Genomic DNA, 26,556 nt, shown 5'->3' on the forward strand with positions numbered 1-26,556 from the left:
CTCATTACACATAATTCATTGAAATCTGATAATATATGACTGTTGATAGATAAATGGACCGCCATTATGCAAATGAGATAACTACATTTTTGGAATTAAATACTTTGAACATGTTTTGAATAGGCAGGTGCACCTCACACAAGGAGTAAAATGATTCCTGATAGTATTTTTGTTTAATATATTTTAGGAGCCATTTCGTGTTCACGTGTTCCAAGATGGCCAGTTGCTAGGTGCTACCCCCCCCAGCCTGTCTAACTTCAAATGTACAGAACATGTTGGCATAGTACATTGTTAAATATCCCAAAACAACAAAAAACACATAAAAACTACAGCTAGGCGATTATCAGCAAGGTTAAATTCGTCTACTAAATTACACAATTTCACTGCATTTTTAAAAATATATATATTTCTAGGATTAAAAATAATGACAATTCTTTATGAAAAACAGGTTTAGATTTCAAAAATACCATTAGGTGTCATTAGAGTTTCACCTACTGCTACGGCTGGAACCAAAAGTTCGCCAAGGATTCATACGGAGCATTTTACTAACGGACCAACATAGCGGAAGTCGCGTGTTATGTTTGCGGAGGTCAATTGAAATTGTCTCGTCTATTACAAACCTTCAGGTAATTTGTTTTTAACGGCGTCTATATTTGATTAAAAGATCACCATTGCTCCATAACTAACCGACAGCCTCTGATAGGAATTGCTTCACGAGGGTTATTAACCGAAAGCGCAGCATGGATTTGCAATTGACAACATACACTGATGTCAGGCATCTCTTCCGCAGGTCCTCAGAGAGCCATGGTGAAGAAAAAGCGGATTCGTCTCATAGCAGAGATGGCTCGGAAGATCCGCGCCTACCGGGAGCTTAAGAACCGACCGCGGGACTCGCAGAAGTACGCCCTCGACTACGACACCATGATGCGACCTCACACGGGGAAGATGCTGCCCGTGCTGGCTTGGCAGGATGTCCGTCGCGAGAGCCGCCTATTCTCTCTGCTGGCCGGTATGCGGATGTTCGGAGTAGGGCGCATCTTCACTCGCAAGTCGTGGCTGGAGGACCACACGGAGCCCAGTTACTGGCAGATCACCAAAGTCAAGGTGGACTACACATCTGAGGTAAGAGCTTTGTGCGCTTTATAATATATATTTATTTTCCTGAGTATTGGTCTCCCCCTGGCTATATCCTCCTGGCTATATCTATTTATATATTAGGGGTGGGAATTTTTGAATGTCTCACAATTTGATTCAGATTTTTGGGGTGTTCGATTCAGGATCGATTTTCGATTAAGAACGATTTTTGCTTCAATTTATAGATGTTCAAGGAGTCGTAATGATCTACTCCAGTCTGACTCGCTAATGCTAATAAGTGCTCTACTCGCGGCACTTTTAACACTCAAAAGAACCGCGCCACGTTGAAAAAAAACAACAAACTTTTATTGGAATAACTTGATTGTGACTTTTCCTTTTGAGGGATGAAGGATTCTTACTATTTGCGTGTTCATGCCGTTGATTAATAAAACATACAATGAGATCTGTGAAAAGAGATATTTCCTTAAGGATTTATTACACAAATTTGTGGACAGACGAGATTGGAGTTTTCAGCCTCCATCTCCTTTCTCATCTGTGTCGTTTCTCACTCCGCCCGTCGGTAATATCCTTTGTCGTCAAGAAGTCCCTCCCAGAATCACATGATATCTCAATACAGTTGACCAACTGCCCCCCCCCCCCTTTTGTCCCAAGATGGAAAACAGGTAATCAGATAAGGGTCGACGTTGTTTACAGAAGAGACAGAGAGAGAGACTCTGAGGAGCCATCTTATAAACAAATGGTCTAATTAACACATTCGCCTTCCCCCATCTCATGCTCTGTAGGAGAGAACAAAGAGAACCAACACCCTCACATCATTTGAATTCTCACACAAAACTATACTGAGTAAATCAAAGCAATTTTGTCCAATTCTAAATAGTTATAACTAAATCAAAAAAGTTATAATTAAATTGAAACAGAATATTTACTTCACTTTCTACTCTCTTAACAGTGTATCAGACCGCTTGGAACCACACTGCCCCTAAGTGGCTAAATCGGGTACAACATGAACAGCGCTCCCAATAAAGGCACATATAAACAAAAGGTAGATAGTATAATATAATTTAAATAAAATCGATTCTGAATCATACTAAATGAGAATCGATTTTCTTGGCACACCCCATAATATATATATAATATTATTGTTTGTTCAATAAAAAAAGGTAAGAGCAGTCTCATCCCGTCTTGGGGATTGTATGGCAGTGATGGCATAAACACTATGAGAAGCACTGAGCCACATTTAGAATTTCAATTCTAATATGTATTCAAAATCTTCTCTTGAAAAAAAATCTAGAACATGGATCATGGACAAGCTTGGGGAATCCTCACCTATAAAGGTAAGACACCGGAATATCTTAAATTTATCAGAATTTTTTCTGCCAAATATTAGAATTGGCATTAACCTAAAAAAAAAAATCCTGATTGGTCGGGCCCTACTTTTAAAACAACTGAGTCACACATCATTATGTGTATTTGTCAGGAAAAGAGGAGAAAGAGGTCAAAGAAGTCGACAAAGTGATGTACCACGACTGGCGCCTTGTTCCCAAGCATATGGATCAACAATTCAAGGACTTTGTGCCCCTTCCTGAGCCACCCGTGCGCTACGTGCTTTACCCTCCGCTGCTGCGTGCCATGAAGCTGGCGCTACACAAGCAAACGGAAGGTGCCGTCCTAGCAAAGGAGCCTCTTCTGCCTTTAGAAAGGGAAGTGGTGTTCTCCAAAGAATATTTCCGCAGTCAAGACCAAGGGAAGAAGGCGGCACAGGAAACAGCTGTGTGATGTCCAGATTTGCAAAAGTGAAGGACAAGAGCCATGGTGCTTTTATCTTGTGATGGACAAATGAAGCTTCATGAAACACTTGTGATATTTTTCGACTCCTCTAAATGGAACTCTTGGTTTGTGGAAATGTAAATCATTTCTATTGCACTAGCCTTAATCTTTTAAACAAGAGCCCAATCTAGAGGAGTCAAAAAATATTGCAAGTGTTTCATGAAGCTTCATTTTCTCGTCGGTACTTCTATCAACTGATGATCTGTTTCTGTGTTTAAAATGACGTGTTAAATGTATAATTAAAATTAAACAATTGTATCATGTGTATTGTTTTGTTTTTATCTCACTGCTATTTCTCGTAGACAAATTACAGTAGTATGGTTGTGTGGTGTATTAAGCATTTTTTCCCCTATGATGTGGTGTAAGCAGATCTCAATGCAGACATGACTTTTCATACTGAAACATTCCAAGAAGCTGTGGCTATTTCATTGAGAGGTTTGGCGTAGAACACACAAAAAGCAAGCAGATATGCATGCAAAGTTAAACTAATATATTCTTTGATGACTGATTTATGCATTCATCTGTAATTTCACAGATTTTTTTGTTTTGTTTGAAAAGTAGTTATTTCAATTAAGTGCTTGTGTGAATTCAAGGTGTCAAATATTTTTCCATCACAATTTAAGCAGTTTAACTAACATCTTTGCATTAATTCCAGGACTCGGGATCGATTCCTGCTTTTCTCCTCACAATTGGCATATTTTGTATTATGTTCAATTGCACTAATTTTCTTACTGATCTACGTGCTTTAGGGCAAATTATCCTAACTCTGACACAATTTGTAATACAGTAAGGATTTTTTATTTATTAATACAATTGTTAATTTCCCAATGTTTCAAACGTCATCCAGTCATAGGGTTCGTTCAGAGAAGTCATGTATTCATAAGATCAGTTTTTCAGGGTGATTCTGAAATCTTATTTATAGATGATGGTGGACACTGGGAACTTCGAAGCAACATCCCCCCAGCCTCCATCTGTTCCTTTCCCTGGAAGATGCCTCGATCGGGAATACTGTAATCCTGTGTCTGAGGTCAGTTCAGTGATGAAGTCCTGACATGCACTGTCATGCCTTTAAGAATTTAGGATAACTGTGATAAAGGTAAAAATTCCGCACTGTTCTTTAACCCGTTTTACGCGTTTAGAGCAATTTAAAAAAAACGTTTAAGGTCCTGGAAGATAGCAAAAATATAATGTCACGTTAAGGGACTTTTAACTTGTAAGACACGTGTATTTCTAATTACATCATAATTTCTTTATAATTGAATTTTATTGACATATTAACTATGTAAATCATGGACAAATTCAAAGAAGTAGTCCACGTGCGCTTATCTTGCTGCAAGGACTCTGAAGTCACGTCGACCACTCTCTCTGCTCATATAAGTATGCGCGTGTTCTGCTCAACTCCGCTAGTGCTACCTCTTGCTCAAAGTGAACACCGTCCACCGCCACCATGATATGCTTTATTCTCTCTTTGTTTTCACAAATCTTCCAGTCAGGTCGGTGTTTTTTTTTCAGTATCTGCCTCGTGTACTTGTTTACATCAAGTGAAAGGGTCGCATTTACGCCGGACGCTAAAGGGGGTGTTTGGCTAGCCGTGGGGACTGAAGTTAGTTGGGAACCGCGTGGCATTATGGGATGAGTCGGCCATTTTGGGTATAGCGGTTTCCATGGTGAACGTAAACAAGGCTTTGAGGCGTTGTCTGAGGTTTATGTAATATACGGCTCTGGTTTATGTATTAGTGCACTGCCCCTGTGCTGCTGCAAGGGGGCAAACTTTCTAATACAACCAAGGATGAAATAATGTGTGTTACATGCTAGAAGCCTTTTTAGCTCATGCGTTTTCGTAAAAAAAGAAAAGAAAAAGCATGAAATAAAATTTCCAATGATGTCAAGATCAGTTTGTTAGGTTTGAAACTGACAGTTGTTAGTTTTTTTAATTTCGTAAATGAGGGGCAATTATTCTTTGTATTTCATTGAAACAAAATAAAAAGTAAGATGTTTTTTGTCCCAAAAAAATCTTGCAACTTTCTTCATTATTCTGATATTTACATGATACATGATTGATTTGGTATTAACCCTTACAATGATTACCGTATCAAAATCAAGCCTGCATATTTAAATGCGATATCGCTGCTGTTCACAAGTTGACAATAAATTTTGATGGAGGCAAAAAAAAAAAGTTGAGTAGGCCTACACACCAAATTAAGTGATATTTTCATAGATCAAAACATAAATGCTTCTTTAAAATATCTTAGATTCTTACTGCTGCCATTTCATAGTCTCCCTACTATTGCTTGTGAAGTTCAAATTGAAGGCACATGTTTGCTTTCTTAGTTGTGGTTGCTTTTCCTCTAGGCTGGACAGGTGTGAACGAGCGCACCTTTATCGCTATAAAGCCCGACTCCGTGCAGCGAAAACTGGTAGGCAAAATTGTGCAGCGTTTTGAGAGGAAAGGCTTCCAACTGGTAGCAATCAAACTTGTGCAGGTACAAGAAGAGAACAAACAGTATGTTGTGCTTTATTTATTATTATTTTCTTTACGCCAAGTGTGTGTGTATGTGTGTGTGTGTGTGTGTGTCCCAGGCGTCAGAGGATCTTCTTCTGGACCACTATTGGGATCTGAGGAACAAACCTTTCTTCAGTGGATTGATTCACTACATGAAGTCTGGTCCAGTGGTTGCCATGGTGAGATGCTGTTGTGTTAGAATGGTACCTGCATTATATTACATTAAGTTAGTGGCTCCATTTTGTTTTTCACTTCACTCAAGTGGCAGCGGATGAAACAACAACCTCAACAAAGCAACAGCTTGTGCCATTGTATTTTCACAAGTTCTTAGAATACAATATTTAAAGTTACTGTTGAACACGTGCAGTAATGCTTTTCGTGTACATGACCATGTGTTGACACAGGTGTGGCAGGGTCTTGATGTGGTCAAAACAGCACGCAAAATGTTGGGTGAGACCAACCCGGCTGAGTCTCTCCCCGGGACCATTCGTGGAGACTTCTGCGTGGATGTGGGAAGGTCAGAACAACTGATGCACACTGACTGTGCTTTTGTCAACTAGCATATACTGTATTTAAAAAAAAAAACATCAAGACAAATGATTAATCAGATGATGTGTTTGTGTGTGTGTGTACTGGCAGGAACGTGATCCACGGCAGCGACTGTGTTGCGAGCGCCCAGAAGGAAATCTCCCTGTGGTTCAAACAGCAGGAGCTGCAGCTGTGGGAGCGCAACAGCACGCCCTGGATCTACTGAGGACAAACACTCGGCTTCTGCATTTCAGCTTCGTTATCAAGCTTTGGCGTCGGTCGCCTGGTCCAACATCATAAGTGTACTTGATGCTTGTTTTTGACCAAAACATGTATTTTTATACTTCATTTACAATTTTACGGGGACCTCAGGTATGTCTTAAATTGAACACCAGCTTTGTTATTAATAAATTACTAAGTTTTTTCTCTCTTTTTTTTGCGCACGAGATAAGAAAAGGAAAAGTGAGAATATCAAGAAAGAGTTAATACTTTCTAGCAACAGTAATACTGTAAGCCAATATTTGTCTTTAACACTCTTCAGTTTGTTCTTTCAGTCTTGTAAAGGAGATTTATACCCATTTACAACATCCAGCCCGCTTAAAATCGATTTGTTTTGTTCATGATGACACACGATTGGTTTGCTTTGCAGTCGCCAGAATAAAAACATATTTCTTCAGTCATCTGATGCTTTTGTATTGTGATATATTGCATACACACATGCATCAACCTTTCTGTTCATCGGCACACGTATGTTTAATATTTTATTATCCACACAGAGATCGATGCATGAATTTCCATATTGAGGATGGGCTTTGTAGACATTTACAGTGACCTGTACACACAGTGACAACAAATCCACCTGCTTGATGTCACCCGAAGCACCGCAATGACCTCAGATCTTGAATTTACATCAGGCGGCTGCAGGTTCACTCCCAACAGTTTCTATGGACAAATATCTCTAAGGTTGAGGTGAACATGCCTTCACCTGCTAATCCATCAATTAGTAATCACTTTGTAATCAATTGTTAATATTCTGATGGATGAAAGAGATCTAATAGCAACTTGAAATGTAATTTGTCATTCTCAGCATCTTTAAAAAAAAAAGAAAAAAGTTTTTGGTACATATAATAGATTTTAGGGATGCTTCGAGCTGCTTTGAGAAGGTTTTTGGGTTCACCAGCTGGCAAACGAAAGGAAGAGAAAAAACTGTAGGGCGGATGCAGGACAATATAGAAGGAGATGGTGCTTGAAGGGCGACTACACGACAGATAAGAGGGCTAGGGAGGTAGTTACAATATGAAGCTGAGTCACAAGGCCCACAATGATATTTCAAATGCCCCGATGGGGACGGTAATAGCATGGCAGGCAGATTAGGAACGTACGAGGCGTTAAAGTTAGTATTTGATGGGGCATGAGGGAGGATGCACAGCTTGATGCACAATAATGAATTGATATGGGAGAACTTATACATGACCAGGGATTTACATTACAGAGTTAGGGAGGCTGCAAGGAGATAGTGATGGAGAAGTCACTCGGGTATGTAAGACACCTGCCACACGATGATGTGGCTCCGCTCCGCCTTGCACAACGCGGGTTTGACCTGTGAGGCGCCGTCACTTTCGCCTTCCGCTGTCTCATCATCCTCACCGTCCCCTGAGGACAACGCACAAAAACAGCATGTAACAGATGTGAAAACCACTTCTCTACACTGAATTGTATCTATTAATTATAAAAGCTAAAAAAAAATTTAAAAAAAGTCCAGGGATTCCTTATAAAGGATACATTTTTCCAATGACTCTCATAATCCTAACACCAAATTAACGTAACTGCCATTAATACCCCTCCAAGAGTCCAATATAACGTCATAATCTTCGCGGGGGGGAAAAATTACCCTTGTCATCCTTCTTTGAATTGTGATAACTAAGTCATTTATGAATATTTGTTTACTTTCGACCACTCAAAATGTTCGGTGGCATCAGACTTATCCACGCATATATAGTTTTTATCTATTTATTTGTTAATTCATTATTGATGCCCTCTATGGACAATAAAGGCAATAGTGTGCAATGAGAAAAACTAACTATGATGTATATAAAGCACATGTCAGAATTGTCCCTTTGACCACGCACACGCATGCACACGCTACACACACATGAGTGTGCACGTGAGTGATGCTGTGTCCACACACACACACACACACACACACACACACACACACACACACACACACACACGCACACGCACACACACGCACGCACACACGCACTCACTTGGCAAAGACAGTCAGCAAAAAAAAAAAGTTGCTCTCCAGCACCACCTGGTGGATTATGGCTTTTAAGACTCTCAACTCACATTCTTTTATTTTCAATGATTAGTTTAAGCTTAACTGAACGGATACATTTATTTGACTATAACACATCTGGTGTACAGTGCATCAAAAATATGAAGAAAAAAAAAAGATTTATAATGGGAGTCAGTGGGTCCAAATTTTATAATATATAATAAATATTTGTCTCCCTCATATATTAATGACAATAATAATTAAAAATTGATGGTTGGAACCATTTTGAACTTGAACATGTTTGGACAATCTGGGTGAAATTTTAGCTGAGTGATTTTTTAACATAAAATGTCAACAATTTCATACACTGTACATAATGGGTCTATTAAAATCAATCAATCTATCTATCTATGAAGCTAGCTAGCAAGCTATCTATGAAGCTAGCTAGCAAGCTATCACGGTATCTATCTATCTATCTATCTATCTATCTATCTATCTATCTATCTATCTATCTATCTATCTATCTATCTATCTATCCATCCATCCATCCGTCCATCCATCCATCCATCCATCCATCCATCCATCAACATATGGACGTCTTCGGGGGGTTTTCGTGCTTAGTGAATGCTCACCTATACGGAAGTCAATGTAACCCTCTCCGCCGCTCAGCACCAACACATTCTGAACACTCTGGGCCTCCGTCTCCGGGGGGGCCGTGGAGCCCGGACCCTCTGTCGGGCTGTCCAGCACGCTGCCATTCAGCGTGGCCAGAACGTTGCCTTTCACAAAACAATGAAATGGTATAAGAGGAGACCTGGCAAAATGATGGCGTAAAGTAATATTTGTGCTTGTGTCTTACTTCAAACCCTACGAGTAAATATACACCAGCGTGCCTTGATTCAATAACGGTTGGGAAACACTGACCGACCCAATTTACACGGGCGTACCGCAGAATGATTGAACTCAGCAGCAAGCAAACCCACCGGGGACTGTGACGAAGAACTTAACGGCATCGCGGTGTCCATGGAAACAGAGCTGCGCCTGTGCCATGGAGCAGTAGGGGATGAAGCTTCCGTTGCTTTTCTCGGAGCCGTCGTCGCCGTACACATGGATCACGCCCCCGGAAGATGTCGGAGACACCTTATTGGCTGAAAGGACCACAGAACAAACGTCATGCACTTGAAAAGCGGTACGTGTTTGTTGTGAGAACAGAGGCTGGAAAATTTGAAGTCATTGCAAATTCGAGTGACGCACATCTTGTGCATGCAAAAGATGCAAGCCACACCAACATATATCACGGAGCTCATCAACACAGTGTGGCAAAGATGAATAACATGCAAAGCAACCAGCAACCAAGGGAGTGTCATGAAGTTCCGCTAGGAAGCAAATCAACCAGCTTGAAGAGAATTGGACTTTTAGCATTGTTGGACATGAATGCTAACATGCTATCATATGGTCAATGCTGAGTTATAGCCCATAGCATTGACTTTTGCTACTTTTTAGTTAGCATGTTAGAGAGCTTAGTCATTTTAAATATCAAATTATTATAGACAATGAACACAAAGATTATACTTGAGTACAAATAAAAAGGGCAGGGTTACACTACTCACTAAAAGTTTGGGACTTTGGGTGAAATTTCAGGATGAGCCTAAAATGCACATGGTCCTTTACAGGTGAGCCTGATTTGACCTTTTCAAGGATTACTGAAAAAAATACTAACTACATTCCAAAGTTTAGAAAAGGTCAAACAAAATTCACCTGGAACGTTTGTAGCACATTTTAGGTTCATCTTCTTTTCGTGTATCCCTCACTTTTTGCGAGTACTGCACGTGACTTTCTCTTTTTGCTTATTAAAGGGGCACAAAGGCAGGTGAAGAGGAGGCCCAGTAGCGGGAGGAAGGAGCACTCCCACTTACCCCTCAAACCCAGGAGTTGTCCCCGGTGAAGGACCACCGCTACAGGAGGAAGAGGCGGAGGAGATGGTAGAAGAGGAGGAGGAGAAGGAGGAGGAGGAAGGAGAGCAGAGGAGAAAGTAGAGTGACAGAAGCCGAAACAGTTAGAGGAGGCAGACTGTCTGAGGAAGTGGGGAACCCACTCAGGGGGCAACACTGACGACGGGCCTTTCGTATGGAACACAGGAAGGAAATGGAAGGAGAAGGATTTGATTCTCTTTGTGATCGCTAATTAGAATAAAGCCGCCACATGTTGTTGACATCTAGACAAATCAAATTATTAAATGCTCTTCCACAAGCCGTCAAAGGGTTAACGTGTAGCCACCTGTTGCCATTCATACTACAGAGTAAAATCATCATTATTTCACTACATTGATACTTTTTGTGACATTTCTGTTTTGGTGGTGTGCCTTGTTTTTTTTCCCGATGGTAAAATACTGTATTTGCCTCGTCTCAGTGCAGTTTGGGAAACACTGCTGATACACAAACAATTCTGCTGCAAATGAGAATATTCCTCAATTATTCTTAGGAGCTAAATGATGGCGCTGCAATGTAAAGACACTAAACTCACAACAAACAAATGACAAAACAAGGATTGAAAGGCCCCCAAAATGTGAACAACTGCAGTGATGCTTATTTCCTGTTCCCAGTCAACTCATACAACACATTTGATGCGAAGCACACGACAGCTCTGTGTGAGCCAAACTCACTCTCTGTTAGCGGGATGGAGATGATCACACCATTTCCAGTCCCCACCCACAGGCGATTTCCACCAATCAGGAGAGCTGTGATGCGCACGAATGAGAAGCCCAACTTGCCGGTGCCTGCCAATCACAAGTCGGCAGTCAGGCAGAATGTGACAACATTAGTCACACATTTACATCCCATTAAGTTTCTCGTATGATTTCCTTCAAGTTTCATGGAGGAATAAAATGTCAACAGTTTCATACACTGTACACAACGGGCATATTAAAATCAATCCATCCATCCATCCCCCCTCCCTCCATCCAACCATCCCTCCCTCTCTCCTTCCATCCCTCCCCCTCCCTCCCTCCATTCATCCATCCATCCCCCTCCCTCGCTCCCTCCCTCCATCCATTCATCCATCCATCCATCCCCCCTCCATCCATCCCTCCCTCTCTCCCTCCTTCCATCCATCCCTCTCTCCCTCCATACCTCCCTCCCTCCCTCCTTCCATCCATCCCTCCCTCCCTCCATACCTCCCTCCCTCCCTCCTTCCATCCCTCCCTCCCTCCCTCCCTCCATCCATCCCTCTCTCCCACCATACCTCCCTCCATCCCTCCCTCCATCCCTCCCTCTCTCCTTCCATCCATCCGTCCCTCCCTCCCTCCCTCCCTCCTTCTATCATCCATCCCTCCCTCCATCCCTCCTTCTATCCATCCATCCATCCCTCTCTCCATCCATCCATCCATCCCTCCCTCCCTCCCTCCCTCCATCCATCCCTCTCTCCCACCATACCTCCCTCTATCCCTCCCTCTCTCCTTCCATCCATCCATCCATCCCTCCCTCCCTCCATCCCTCTCTCCCTCCATCTATCCATCCATCCATCCCTCCCTCCCTCCATCCATCCCTCCATCCATCCATCCCTCCCTCCCTCCCTCCCTCCCTCCCTCCATCCATCCAGCCATGAGTCTCTAAAGCAGACGTTCTCTGACCGAGCATCTTGCTGACGTAGGGCTCGATGTCCACATCCTGCAGGTGTTGGTGCGTGTGGGCGTGGTAGAGGCGCAGTGTGGAGTCCAGCCGGATGGACACCCACACGCCGTCGCCGATCCAAGCCAGCTGCCGCACCTGACTCTCCCTACGAGGGTGGGCGTCAAAGGACTTCTGTCGGAGGAGAAAGCGGCCACGTGACGACAATTTCACGCGAGACAGCCCAAGAGGGAAAAGACGAGACTCGCCTCGATCTGCATGCTCTTGGGCTGGATGACGTGGATCTTGTTCTTGTAGCCGCACCACACTTTATCGTACACGACGGCCATGCAGCGGATGGAATGATGAGGTCGGCCCAGGTCCATGAGGTGGTAGTTCGACAAATCCCATTGGCCGTCTGCATGGAGATGACAAACTCATTCATAGCAATCAGTGGTTTCTTTAACCAATCAGATTTCCATTTTATGACAGACGGTTTTTGCGAGCTGGCCAAAAACAATGTCAGCATTTGTCTGTCCTATGATTGGTTAGTCAGAGCAAGCCAAGTCTGACTAGCAAAAACTATCTGTAGCGATCTTCACACATAAACACATTTAATAATCAGCATCTCTGGTGAGCCGCATGTTTTTTGTTTTAACATCTAATGTTTTTGTCATGGTACGAGATAAATAGTATTGATTCTGAACTACCCAGATGACGTGTGTGACACAAATGTGTGCTTTCATATTGTGTTTTTGTATAGTTTGGATACTTTTTTAAAATGATGACTTGACAGTCCCCGCTGAATGTTTACAAATTTGACGGCACAAAATCTGATAGCACTTTTGAGGAAACTATCATAAAGAAAGGAAACTCATCGAACCATCCATAATTCCAATGAATTCAAATTCTTGTGAAAAGCTTAGGACAGAATTTGGTGATTTAACACATGCATCATTATTTACCCTCTGATCTGTGGAATATGGCGAGGGTCCCGTCAGCGAGGGCCACCAATACACGACCCTTCACATGCCTGCAGTGGAGCAAAAGCACACCTTTGGAGATACTCAATCTCACTTGGCAAAAAAAAAAAGAAGAGAGAGAGAGAGAGATGTCCTTGAACTACCAAACAAGGAAATGTTGTGGCTCTTACACTAGACTGAGTACAGAGTCTTTGAGTTTGATGGAGTGGAGACAATTTTTCCAGTTGCCAACCGCTGAGTGGACATAAAGCCTGCAGGGTGACAGAGATGAGTCATACAAACAGAAATGTACTTTAGTTTTGCAATTATCCTTATTTGCATGTGTGGATTTGTCTGAAAGGGGAAGAAATGATGTCGTTTTATTTCAGTAAACCCTTTATTATATTGCACTTTTCTCGTGAACAGATCTCAGAAAAAAAGATTGGCTGATTAGAGTTTATAGGCTCTTTTTATTTAAGATATCTTTTTATTTAACTGCACCTTGCAGAGATTTAGTGTAAAAATAGTAATGCAGCATTTATATTTACATTTTATAATTTGAACAACTGAGCATTTTCATGAACCAGGTGAAGAAACCCATTTATTATTTATTTATTTAGCCACTATTCACTGAAATATTTGCTTTCAATAAACTAATTGTGACATGCTATATTTGGCTTTGACTGAAAATTTTCTTGCGGGGAAAAAAAATAAAAAATATCGTATATCGATATTAAGCCAAAAATGAATCGGGATTATGTGTTTTGGTTCATATCACCCAACCCTCACTGAACCCTCATTTTATAGAGCTCTGGTGACAAATTGGCCTTAAAATCTGAAAATATTAACCGAGCAGGTTTTAATGTTAGCGAAACTTGGTGTACTTGTTGATAATGATGGCACACCACAAAATTGCAAATTTTAGGCCAATCGGAGCAGGGGTTTGTGAGCTACGGCTCGCCAAATTCTGACATTTTCAGCAAAAAGGGGCGTGGCCACCTTACTTTGTACCCTTATATCACAGTCTATCTTCACAAAACAGGTGGTATTGCTGGAAAGGGAACTAAACAAGGATTCCAAATTTGCAAAAAAGTTCAAGAGATTTTTAATAAGGAGTATCCATACCCTCAGATATTTATTGAATATTAGCCTGAAGGTATGGATACTTTGACTTCTTATTGATATTTAAAAAAAAAAAACATGTCTGAACCTTCTATATGTTTTAGAGAACGTAAGATTACATTTCATGAAGATTTATTTTTTTTTTGACCAAGTGTTCCAGAAGGTCAATTTCAAGGTCAACTAAAACAAAAGGTCAAAAGGTTAGTGAAATAGGCACCGATCTTCTAAATGACTGCAGATTTTGAATCCTGCTTTGTGACTCAATAGTTCCTAATATGTAAGGGTTCATTGGGAGGCGCCCATGCCCCTTTTTGCAGAAAATGTCCAAATTTGACTGGCCGCAGTTCCCAAACCCCTGCTCCGATTAACCTCAAATTTGAGATTTAGTGTTCTACCACCATTATCAACATACACCGAGTTTCATTCAAATCAAAATTTGATGAAACCCACTGCGTGATTGAACGACCCAAAAACAGATTTTTCCATTACATCCCATTTCTTTGTGTGTCATGTTTGACATAAGATAAATTAAATTAGTTAGCTGTATTAGTCTCAGGGCGAGTTTCTTTGATTCGAATATGTAATGCGTCAGAGGCAAGGCATGAAATTGTTGCTATAGAGAATAATACATGTGCATACTTACCAGCCATTCTGGGCGCCGAGCCACATAGTTGGTGCCATGCTGGTGTAATTTTTGGCTTCTTCACCAGCATCTTCTACCTCCGGAGGTCCTGATGTCTCCTCTTTGGACTGTGCAGCAACCCTGTGTCAACAGAGAGCATGCAGAGTTCTGTTTCCTCTTGACTGCCTACTGATTTTTGAATCCACCTGTCAGAAGCATCTGCTGGACGAGGCTGCGGATCGGTGAAGACGTGCTCCATGAACGGCCCCGACGGTGCGGATCCCAGTTGGGTGTGACTGGATGTTGACTCTGGGACTTCGGTGGCCTCGGTGGCCTCCTCGGCAGACTGGGCTGGGGGAATCTTACTGCTTGTGGGGGGAGCGACGGGGGCTAAAGCACAACATTGTTCAAAATGAACATGACGCCTGGTAGAATTGACACTGTCTCGCCTCTCTGTGTTCAGAGTATTCAGGATGTGCCCACCTTGTCCTTTGTCCATTATGGGAGTGTCAGTGCGTGAGGAGCAGTTGCTACGGGCAACACTGCAGTTAGTGGCGCAACCCACTAACGTGATACCAGCCAACATACCCTCCACGCTGCCGGCGTCCTCGCCTCCCCCTGCACCACCATCACCTGGATCCAACACAATCTCACCGGCCGCATAGTCGCTCTCACTGGCAGCTGGATACAAAGGAAATGAAATGAACAATTAACATGCTTTTTGTCCGTGCGCAAAAGAGGGGGAATACATTTGTCGATTATTCTGCATTTGTATTCTAAATAGATTTCTCACAGGTTTTGTATGGTGAAGGTGTAGCGGTGCATGCAGCTGTCTTTCAAGCATGGTTCAATTCAAGCATAGTATCAAGTCACGGGAGGAAAAAAAATATATATTTGAGTGAGTGGGTTGTGACAGGAAGGCGGCATAAAAAACGACCTAAAAAAAAAGACCTAACCAGCAAAAGAAATGACAAACCAGTTGTCGTGTAACATGCATGTTGCGTGACATGAACAAGTCGTTTGGACTGGTGGAACAACGTGTTATCACGTTTGAGGGTGTTACTAGAAATTAGGGGTGTGCCCAAAAATCGATTCTCAAAAGAATCGCGATTCTCATTAAGTACGATTCAGAATCGAATTTAAATGTCCCAAAATCGATTTTATTTAAATTATTTTATACTGTCTTGCCTTTGTCTGTGTGTGCCTTTATTTGGAGCGCTGTTCATGTTGTACTCAATTTGGCCACTTAGGGGCAGTGTGGTTTCACGCAGTCTAATATACTGTTAAGTTGTAGCCACATTAGAGAGTAGAAGGAAAAAGTCACCATCAAGTTATTCCAATAAAAGTTGTTTTTTAGCGTGGAGCCGTTATTTTGAGTGATAAAAGTAGCGCGTTAATTAGCATTAGCGAGTCAGACTGGAGTAGGACATTTCAATTCCTTGCACATCTATAGATTGAAGCAAAAATCACTGTCAATCAAATCATTTTGAATCAAAAATCGTTCTTAATCGAAAATCGATTCTGAATCAAATCACAGACCCAAAACTCGAAATCGAATCGAATCGTAAGACATTCAAAGATTCCCACCCCAACTAGAAATGTATCATAAAGTTGATGTAACAAAGTTGTGACGATTGTGAAAATGTCATGTCATGAGAAAACGATGTATAGATGGAATGTATCATGCATTGTATTTAGTGGGTTGAAGATTCCAGAGTGAAGATTCAGATTTTGTTGAAGCCTCAGAACAAACAGCCAAATTTAATTGTACGTTGCCACTCTTGATGTAGCCCTATAGCTAATATAAACTATGTAACAGGTAAGACAGTATTCATGTTCAACATTTATGCAACATATAGTTTATTACGCTTTGTACAAGTAGGACTAGAGCGAAAGGAGGGGTAAGCGCAAGGTTTCAGTATTTAGCCATTGTGACAGCTTGTAAAAAAGTCAAGAAGGTTAAAACCTTTAGATTTCTTAACACATGAGGGTTTGGAGAGAAGTCAATTATTGTTTAAACTTAAGCAGAATAGGGGTACAAAAGCATCAGTAAGGAAATAATATTAATAATAATAAATATAATATTTCCACTCTCAAAAGGATAACTTTGACTTCTTCAAAGTCAATGCCATCTGTGTATTTATTGGGATTCTACTCTATTTTCACACAGTGAGTACAAATTGTCTGTTCCTAATGAGTAATGCTAAATTCATTACTTTTTACTTACTTTTATTCTTAAGTTGAATTATGACCAAATTTACTGATTTTATTTATTTAATTAAATTGTTAACCATGTATTTTATTTTTTCACTGTAATAAACTCAAGAAAAGTCTAACCAGTTTTTAGTTTATTCCTATTTGGTATAAATATAAGTTTTATAGTGAATCTACTATTTCTAGTTATAAAATTAACTATTAACTCATTCACTGCCATTGACGGCTATAGATGTCAAAAATTCATTTGAACTATTTCTATTAGTTTAACACTTTTTTCCACTTTTGTTAACAAGAGTATGAAAACCTAGAATTTTTTTTTATTGTACATTTAGAACAGATATAAAATTTGTGATTAATCATGAGTTAACTACTGAAGTCATGCGATTAATTACGATTAAAAATGTAAATCGCCTAACACCCCTAATTTTTAATAATCTTTTCTCTTTTTCTTTTTTTTAAATCGATACTTTTTGGGGGGGATACTTTTTCCACTAAAGCACATACATTTAATATATTATATACTTTTATATATTAAATAATATTTAATACTTTAAACTTTTGAATCAACACTTTTACCATTTAACCTTTAAAAACCTCTTTTGAGTTTTTTTTTCCATTTTGACTTTTTAATTAGTACCGGTACCTGTCTTTACTCTTTTTTTGGGGGGTACTTCCATGGGCAATGGACCATCCACCCCCAGACCCACGACTGCGGTGCCTTTGAGCAAGACACCAACACCCTGAACTGCTCTGCCGGCGCCCCCTGCTCCACTAACTGCGTGTGCTTGTGGCGTTGACTAACTAAAGGTCACGTTTGCTGACTATGTACGTAAGGGTTCATATCATCTTCTACTTCTTTTGCTATTGAATATGGTGGCCGACAGGTGCAAACGCGCTGTAAAAAGAGGAGTGCTACAAATGTGGTAATTTGTCACATATCTAGTTGTTTTGCATCAATTAACAACTTGATAATCCACACAACTAGATATGTGATGAAGTACCACTTTGACTATCTGCGTGCTATTTATTGCATTCTGGGAACGGGAATTAATACGCTTCGGCTTCATCCCGTCAGCCTTTTTTCTTTTCGGGTATGGCAAAAGTGAATGTTGTAAATTGTAAATAAGCGAGTTGAGGTCACAAAATCCGAACAAACGCAAACATAGAATGTTGTTTTGTCGTCAGGCTCGGTTCAAATTGTCGCAAAGGCGTTCGCCAACAGTTTTTTTTTGCGGTGGGAGGCGCTTTCCTCACCTGGCACACTGGAGATGCACAGCACGTGAGCATTGCAGACATTGAACTGGTCCACGAGCGAGCCCGGCTGGTTGGCATCGATGATCACTACCTTGCTGGCAGAATGGGTGCTGGTGAGGATCCAAACACGGCTGCTCATGGTGTCTGTTTCCTGCAGCTCCTTGGACTGGAGGACGAGAGGGATGTTAGAGGAGCTAAACTACCTGTTTCAAAAACAGTCTGGAAAAAGTAGAGGTACTGATTTAACTTGAGTAACAGTAAAAAAAAAAAAAAAAAAAGCGCAAACTTTGAGAAAGACTAAAAGACACTAAAAAGTGATGTCGGGTGGTGCTAAGTTGGTATACCACAGAAAGTGTCTGTGGCTTTGGTATGTGGCTTTCACTCTTAGCTCTTCAAATATCAAGTCGCCATGAGAGGGTTCGCTAAGGCTAATCGGAACACAATACACAACCGTTTCAAACACAGTCAGCTTGATTGCGGTTTATATACTTATATTATTGCTATGCAAGTATTCAGTAACTGCTTCAAATCTCGTACTGGAATGATGGCAACAAAGCCCATGTCTCGCTGGAAGTGGATGGAACATACATTGCTTTTATACGACATTTTTACAATTTCCATTCGCATTTTTAAGTATAAGTAGAGGTTTTTCTATAACTCTTTTGTTATAGCCTCACAATGGCCTGAACCTCTCAATTCTTTCCAACGGGCGTAGTGTACAGTGGATGCTATGTAGACGTTCAGATTTCTCCTTTCTAGATCTCTGCGTGAGATGCAAGACAAAGTGGATGATTGGAATTTCATTTCAACACCTTTAAAACAGTGGGAGGCACGTTTAAGGAAAAGGGGAGTCAGCATAACAATTCATTTCCTGAAGTTGGAGCTGCTAATTATGACACTTTTGAAGAAGAAGCTACCCTAACACGGAGTTGTCATTCTGATCAAACAACTATTTCACCTGTAGGAGCAGATTATGTGCGTTATAACTGACGGTTAATGGACCTATCGTGGTAGCGAGAACCTAGAAGAATCATTCTCTACACGGGCTTAACTCATTCACTGCCATAAATTCTTTTTTTTTAAAGATTATTAAAAATTTGGGGCAAAAGGCGATTACATTTTTGAATTGTAATTAATTGCATGACTTCACTAGTAAACACACAATTAATCACAAATTTTATATCGGTTCTAAATGTACAATAAAAACATTCTAGGTTTTCATAAACGAATAAAAATAGTTCAAATGAATTTTTGACGTCAATGGCAGTGAATGAATTAAAAAAGAAGAAAATATAAAAAAATTTGAGTGGGTCAGGCGATTAAAGTTTTTAATCGTAATTAATCGCATGACTTCACTAGTTAACCCGCGATAAATCACAAATTTCATATCTCTTCTAAATGTACAATAAAAAAATTCTAGGTTTTCATACTCTACTTTTTTGACGTTTATAGCCGTCAATGGCAGTGAATGAGTTAAAGCCATATTGACTGAAAATGACATCACAGCCGTTCACAGATCACCTGTTTTCTGAAGTTGTGCTCCGATTGGTCGCTACCTGAGCCCTAAGCAACTGCGATGTCATTTTCATTCGACAGCAAGTGGCAAAATGGCCGCCATCAGAAAAATAAATACCCAAATAAAGTACAGAAAGGCGAGAAATGGACTTAAATCTCCTATTATATTTCCAAAGTGATCACTAGCAATCTCACCTTCCTCTTCTCAGGAGAGTTGTGGTTGCTCTTCTTGCCTCCTTCGTGCTCCTCCGCTTGCAGCGGGTCGCTTCCGCTGGAGACAGCTTTGAGTGATTCTGACTCTTGGCTGCCGGCTCTCCACCCTGTCAGGTCCACTCCGGCGGCACACCATAGCTGAGGCGGGCACAAATACAAGCTATTGAAGCTGAACAATCTACTGTAAGTGGAACATCCTATCTCATTCTCCCTGAACTAGTAAGTTAACAAAAAAACAAAAACAGATTGGCAAATGGAAATGAGTATGTCAAGGTACCACCGTAATTGATTTCAGATCATTCAAATCTGGATGTAGTTAATTCAAAGAAAAAAAAAAACACATTAACTAACCTTTCTGTTGGGGTCTTTCTCGACCAGGGGCCGACAGTAGACCGGGACAGGAACGTTCTTCATGCGGTTGTCCTCTTTCTCGCTGGTGGTCTGAAAGCAAAAAGTAGCATGCAGGCCAAGCAAAATATGTCATTGCTGTGTGGTTCCCCCTCCTTCCACCACACTCATCCTGTTGATGTCTTGTTACTGTACTCACTAAAAGTTAGTAACATTGTTCATTTCGGCTGAAATTTCAGGATGAACCTAAAATGCACTATGATAACCTAACTTGTCCTCTAACAAGGAAAAAGATCCATCATTTCCAAAGATGTCCACTTAAACAATATGTCTTTTTGTGACTCTATCTCTTGCAAAAACTACTGAGACATTCTCAAATGTTTCTGTCTTAGTTGGCACGTCTGTCTACGTTGCTCTCCTGTTCCATGAGTCAGCGCCGTGGGGATGGTTGTTAAAAGGACACTCAAGCTGGGACTCCGTCCTCACTTGCCTGTTGTCTTTTCAGCTGGCTGTCCTGAGCGCTGTCCGCCGTCTGGCCACCAGTCTGTGGGAGACCAGAGTTAGAGCCGCCTGCCTCCCAACACATTTGGACCTTTGGCCCTTCACAAGTATAACCAGCCAGCCAAAGTGTTTGCTTAATTTTGACACTGTGACATCTCTCATTTGGGGGAAAAAATGAATGTCAGGACTCTCATATGGTGAAGGAGCCTGAAATCATTATTGTAATATAATGGAATTGATTGCTGGTATTAGGTAGTAGGTAATTTTCTGTTTTAAATGTTTACATAAAATATTTCAGTCTCTCATTTGCTTAATCCGGCTTTAGTTCTAGTTTTACGGCTCTAAAAGTAGCTTATTCTGCAAGATCAGTATTAGGGTGGGGTGTTTAATCGATTTGATAGATTTATTTGAGATTATTGGTCAATGATACATATTAAAAATAACACATAAAATATAAATTATTGTCTCTATTTGTAAATTGTTAAAAATGAAAAATCTTCACCCTCTTAAATTAAAATTATTGCCTAAGTCGTTTTTTGCACACAAATTTATTATTATTATTTTTTTGTCTAAATCATCTCATGATGCAAATGGTTCGATTTTTTGTGTTTCCTGAAAAATCTGAAAAAAGGACTTTGGCGATGTTAATTTATTAAAGGATGTAGAATTTAGTGCCATCTTGTCTGTGAACTAATATAATGCAATGACCTAAATTCGAAGCATGTGCTTCACTACAGTGACGGACCACACTTTGAAAGCCTACCACCAATTACTACTAGGGATGTTACCAATATCCAAATGCCATTTTACGTTAAATATCACAATATCAACCTCACAATATATTGTGGGGAGGTTGCCGATATATATATATATTTTTTAAAAAAAAAGCTCACGATACTGTATAACAACACACAATATTGTAAAAAATTAAATAAAAAAATAAATGGTACTAACAAACTAACCACCAGAGGGTGCTAGAACTGCACAAATGGAATACAACCTCACCTTTTCAACAGAATAATCTTATATAATAGAATAATTAATATCGCCGACATGACAACAACAATATCGTGGCAAAAGTTGCGTTTGCAATGGCCTCGTCATTTGCTTTGGCCATATTACATATTATATTGCTCTAGTATAGTAACTCATATTATAATCATTAGTCACTAAAAATAACAATTTGTTGATATGGAAAGGCACCTTGTTATGTGATGTTCCATTGTATTGTTTCTTTGTATCATCTCAAATTAATAATTAATGTAACTCACAATGCACTTTTCATCAGCACTATCTCAAAGTGCTACAGACATTTAAACAAAAATTAATAAAAGCAAACAAAACCATACTCAGTAAAAAAAAAAAAAAAAAAATCAATGTCCTTTTTTTCTATGTTGGTAACTTGGATAAAATGGCCATAAGTTCATGTTGACCATGACTGGCTCATGAGGCGGCACAGAAGGAAGTGGGATCCTGTGGCTTGGGGTGACGTGTACCTGTTTGAAACGCGGCGGCACACTCCAGCCACAGGCCTGCATGATGCCGTCGTCGCGACGCATGTGCTCGCGCACCTGCCGGTACTGTTCCCGCCGCTGCTCTCGGCGGGCCAACAGTGCCGAATCACTGAGGAGAGACGCAACACCGTTACTGGCCAGTCTGGAAGCAACGGCCAGGTGGGAGGGGCGAGGAGAGAGAGAGAGAGAGAGAGAGCCAAGCGTTAGCGGGCAGCCAGCAGCCAGCAGCCAGCCACACACACACACACACACACACACACAAAGAAATAGTTTGCCTCGCCTTCTTTGTACAGTGCAGTAATCCCCTGCTATATGATGGCTATACAATCGTCTTTTACAGCACAGTACATCTTTTAACTGAATTTTATTCATTATTATGAAATTACTGTATCACTGGCTAAAAGATGCAGCCATATTTCTATTAGTTTAATTTTTTTTCCACTTTTATGTTAACAAGAGTATAAAACTGATGTGTGAAAAATATTGTACATTTAGAACAGATATAACATTTTTGATGAGTTAACTATTGAAGTTATGCAATTAAATACGATAAAAAAAAATTAATTGCCTGACACCCCTAATTTACACTGCACTTAAAAAATATTTTTGAAAACATTTCAATGTGCTATTTAAAAACCTGACCCCCCCAAAAAAACAAAAACAAAAACAAAAAAACAACAACCCGTCAGTATGTGGGGTGTCTACGGTATTTCATGACTGAAATTATAAAACAAATGTTCAAATTATTTATTTTATTATTATTATGTATATATATATATATATATATATATATATATATATATATATATATATATATATATATATATATATATATATATTATGTTTTATATGTTTAAAGCTTGTGGGAGGGTATATTAAAGCTTAAACTGTAATGTAAAAATGTTTCAATATGGGCTCGATACTGTATTGATTTTTCTTTCATTGTGGGCATATCTGAAAGGTACAAAATTCCCTCAATCAACGGGGATCACTTTAAATGGAATTATTTTCTCTTTGTCGTGAGGGGGTTGAAACGAGCAAAAAGCGAGCAAAGCGGCGAGGCGTTGCCACGGAGTGGGAAGCAGCAAGGGGCTCACTCTTCTGGGAAGAACTCCAAGGTGCGGTTGGAGGTGGAGATCTGACACATGGTGTGGCTGCGGCGTTGAGGAAAGCCCGCCGGCGAGGGCGACTTGTAGTGAATGTTGACGCTGTAGTACGGACGCTTGACGGGCGGCGGACTGGATGATGAGCTGAAGAGACGTGCAAAGCTGGAGGGATACAGAGGTATTGTCAGTGCGCTCCATTTTGGGTGGCAGGAGATTGTAAACAATTTGTTTAAAGCAAAAACGCACAACTGCCAGATGGTAGACTTCTTTTTCTCTTGAATTGCAGGACTCTCACGGGAAGCTCTGGAGGATGGAATACAGCACATTGACATTAATGCAATATACAGCGGGAGCTCAAAAATTGAAAAAATCTATTGCAGGTTTTGTTGGGATTGAGAAGTAATTCTAACTATTTAAAAAATCATAATAAAACTTATATATAGAATAGTATTCCTTTACACGTTTTTTTTTAAAGCATCTTCCTTACTAAAAAAACTCAACTATTTATTGTTTTGCTTTGTTTCTTGCACATGGCAAAATTCTGATACAATAGTATTGCTTTGGCGCCATCTTGTGGCGTCTGGATGCTGATTACTATCTTCAAAGTTCAGCTGTGAATGTGAGCAAATCATTTTTCAGGTGTATATGTGTATATGTTCGTTAGAACATCTCAGTAGTGTGTGTGAAAATGTTCCAATAGTGTATTTGAGTGACATTTTTTAAGTTGGTTGTGTGAGAGTGTTTCAGTAGTGTATATAAGCAAATAAATGTTCAGTTGTCAACTTGACAATGTTTCCATAGTGTCTGTGTGAAAGTATTTCATTGATGTATATGAGTGAGTAAGTGTTTCAGTAGTGTGTGAGAGCATTTTAGTTGTGTATGTGAGCAAATAATTTTGCAGATGTACTAGTGAGCGAGTTTCAGTCGTGTGTGAAAGTGTTTCAGTAGTGAATGAGTGATTTTTTTTAGTTGGATGTGTGAGAGTGTTTCAGTAGTGTATATAAGCAAATAAATGTTCAGTTGTCAACTTGACAACGTTTCCATAGTGTGTGTGTGAAAGTATTTCATTGATGTATATGAGTAAGTGTTTCAGTAGTGTGTGAGAGCATTTTAGTTGTGTATGTGAGCAAATAATTTTGCAGATGTACTAGTGAGTGAGTTTCAGTAGTGTGTGTGAAAGTGTTTCAGTAGTGAATGAGTGAACATTTTTGAGTTGAATGTGTGAGAGTGTTTCAGTAGTGAATGTGAGCAAATGATTTTTCAGGTGTATATGTGAGAGAGTTTCAGTAGTGTGAGTGAAAGTGTTTCACTAGTGAATGAGTAAATATTTTTGAGTTGGATGTGTGAAATTGTTTCAGTAGTAAATGGATGATTATTTTTTCTTGTTAGACATGTGAGAGTGTTTCAGTAGTGTATATGAGCAAATAAATGTCAACTTCACGACTCTAGCTGGATTTTGAAGTCTTCGGTTTAGGTGAACGGTATGGGATTTTTAATAGATTTCAGGTGAATTAATGAGCACAAACTCATACGCATGCACATATGCACACACAAAAGAAAGAGAGCAATGATGATGACATGTTGAATTGGTAAAAGATTACAGATGAACAATACTGAGCTTTCTCTAAAACATTATTTTTTTTGTATTACCTGACTCTCTTCTTTGCTGTACATACCTAATCATCTCTGTCCACCGCACAGCCTCCTGCAGCTCCATCAGCCTCTCCTTGTACTGGTTCCTCTCCATCAGCACCCTCGCCATCTCGACCCGGGTAAACCGCCGCCGCTGGGTCATGGTCATATCGCCATCTTGTATGGGGGATGAAAACTAGGCAACAAATGACAGTTGTTTAGATAGTGAAGCTAGTGGCTATATGTAGTTTGATTGCCTTTAACAAGCCTTCGCTATTTGACAAAGCTTTTTTCTGTTTGACGTTATTCGTTCAGGTAGCAAATGAGATCATGGTGAGAAATAAGCAAGACTCACATCATCGTTTCCTTCATCCTTGGAGTCTCGAGATGCTCCAAGGGCCTCTGCTCTTAACCTGCGGCCAAAAACAGGAGATGGTTTCTCATGTGTACTACGTGTTAAGTGTTTGGTAACTAGGCAGGAAATAAAATATAGAGGCTCATTCTAACGTAAAAGTTTATCTCTCTCTTGTCAACTGTACATTCACTGAACTGAAAATCACACAAACATAATTCTCTGACTGATCAAGCCCAATGCTGAGTGTATTTTCTTAACTGAGGATTTTGTGGAGGGCTTTATCAGCAAATCCATCTGGCTAATTGGTTCATTCATGGAATAATTGATGATAATAGATTCTAAAATGATTTGTCTGTCTGTCCAATAATATTCTTTCTTAAGATTGACATTGGTTTATAATCATTTTCACCTTCGTAGTTCTTCTTCCAACTCCTTGACCCTTGTGTCCACTTTGTTCTTGGACTGCCTCACGGCTTCTAGTTCTTCCCGTAGCACCTCGTGCTCGCTGGACAGTTCGTCCACTTTGGCGATAAGATCGTCTTTAACAATGTTGAGCGCATTTCTGTGAAGGAGAAAGGAGTGGAACTCAAAGTCATTTCATAACAGCACGTTCGAATCATATGGAAAAATATCACTCAGAATTCCATAATAACCCATACCAGTCTAATAGCCCAAACTTTTTTATGACTACCGCCCATAATGCTAACTTTCGTGCATGAAGGACAATTCCATGTTTCTTACTTGGTCTCAAGGAGCTGTTTGTTCTCTGTCAACAGGTTCTCCACCTCCTTGCCCATTCCTGAAACACATACTGTACATGTTACTCATCACATCACCACATGTGTTTGTTAAGTTAAAATTAAAATAATTTCCCGTCTTTCTGCATGAACCTTATTTGGGACAAATGATTAACTCATTTATTGCCATTGACGCCTATAGACGTCAAAAATTCATTTTAACTAATTAATTTAACATTTTTTCCCACTTTTTTTAACAAGACTATGAAAACCTAGATTTTTTTTATTGCACATTTAGAACAGATCTAAAATGTGTTATTAATCGTGAGTTAACTAGTAAAGTCATGCAATTAATTACAATTAAAAATTTTAATCACCTGACGCCCCTAATTTTTAAGAATCTTTTCTTCTTAAAAAAAAAAAGATTAAAAAAAAAATGATTATTAAAAATTAGGGGCGTCAGGCGATTAAAATTTGTCATGACTTCACTAGTTAACTCGAGATTTTATATCTGTTCTAAATATTTCCCCCCAAATTCTAGGTTTTCATACTTTTGCTAACAAAAGTGGAAAAAAATGTTAAACTAATAGAAATAAATTATTTTTTGACGTCTATAGCC

General features: G+C 39.9%; 3 protein-coding genes across 20 annotated transcripts in view; 2 read left to right on the plus strand and 1 right to left on the minus strand.

Annotated features, from left to right (window-relative positions):
- Nucleotides 1-486: 486 nt before the first annotated feature.
- mrps34 (mitochondrial ribosomal protein S34) lies at nt 487-3,185 on the plus strand. The gene is made up of 4 exons (XM_077557730.1): nt 487-626; nt 791-1,122; nt 2,387-2,429; nt 2,573-3,185. The coding sequence occupies exons 2-4, from the start codon at nt 805-807 to the stop codon at nt 2,869-2,871; spliced, it is 660 nt and encodes a 219-aa protein (XP_077413856.1). The 5' UTR covers nt 487-626; nt 791-804; the 3' UTR covers nt 2,872-3,185.
- A 1,095-nt stretch (nt 3,186-4,280) lies between these two features.
- On the plus strand, nt 4,281-6,633 carry nme3 (NME/NM23 nucleoside diphosphate kinase 3). The gene is made up of 5 exons (XM_077556546.1): nt 4,281-4,415; nt 5,275-5,405; nt 5,503-5,604; nt 5,830-5,942; nt 6,065-6,633. The coding sequence occupies exons 1-5, from the start codon at nt 4,370-4,372 to the stop codon at nt 6,177-6,179; spliced, it is 507 nt and encodes a 168-aa protein (XP_077412672.1). The 5' UTR covers nt 4,281-4,369; the 3' UTR covers nt 6,180-6,633.
- Nucleotides 6,634-6,701: 68 nt separating this feature from the next.
- mapk8ip3 (mitogen-activated protein kinase 8 interacting protein 3) overlaps nt 6,702-26,556 on the minus strand; it is a 49,828-nt gene continuing 29,973 nt past the window's right edge. For 9 of the 18 annotated variants that reach the window (XM_077556529.1, XM_077556531.1, XM_077556528.1 and 6 more), the window contains 23 exons: nt 25,942-25,999; nt 25,610-25,762; nt 25,201-25,258; nt 24,890-25,041; nt 23,460-23,516; nt 23,205-23,375; nt 22,090-22,249; nt 20,583-20,636; nt 20,096-20,185; nt 19,727-19,882; nt 18,017-18,182; nt 15,029-15,226; nt 14,752-14,935; nt 14,567-14,686; nt 12,993-13,073; nt 12,805-12,872; nt 12,109-12,257; nt 11,863-12,034; nt 10,897-11,010; nt 10,151-10,189; nt 9,218-9,382; nt 8,867-9,013; nt 6,702-7,606 (listed from right to left, as the gene is read on the minus strand). In XM_077556529.1, the coding sequence (XP_077412655.1) occupies nt 7,482-7,606; nt 8,867-9,013; nt 9,218-9,382; nt 10,151-10,189; nt 10,897-11,010; nt 11,863-12,034; nt 12,109-12,257; nt 12,805-12,872; nt 12,993-13,073; nt 14,567-14,686; nt 14,752-14,935; nt 15,029-15,226; nt 18,017-18,182; nt 19,727-19,882; nt 20,096-20,185; nt 20,583-20,636; nt 22,090-22,249; nt 23,205-23,375; nt 23,460-23,516; nt 24,890-25,041; nt 25,201-25,258; nt 25,610-25,762; nt 25,942-25,999 (2,837 nt within the window). In that variant the 3' untranslated portion in view covers nt 6,702-7,481. The remainder of the gene's footprint in view (nt 7,607-8,866; nt 9,014-9,217; nt 9,383-10,150; nt 10,190-10,896; nt 11,011-11,862; nt 12,035-12,108; nt 12,258-12,804; nt 12,873-12,992; nt 13,074-14,566; nt 14,687-14,751; nt 14,936-15,028; nt 15,227-18,016; nt 18,183-19,726; nt 19,883-20,095; nt 20,186-20,582; nt 20,637-22,089; nt 22,250-23,204; nt 23,376-23,459; nt 23,517-24,889; nt 25,042-25,200; nt 25,259-25,609; nt 25,763-25,941; nt 26,000-26,556) is intronic. The other 9 variants (XM_077556542.1, XM_077556541.1, XM_077556540.1 and 6 more) reach the window with 3 other exon arrangements.

The sequence above is a fragment of the Vanacampus margaritifer genome, chromosome 2, assembly GCF_051991255.1.
Source record: "Vanacampus margaritifer isolate UIUO_Vmar chromosome 2, RoL_Vmar_1.0, whole genome shotgun sequence".
NCBI lineage: Eukaryota > Metazoa > Chordata > Actinopteri > Syngnathiformes > Syngnathidae > Vanacampus > Vanacampus margaritifer.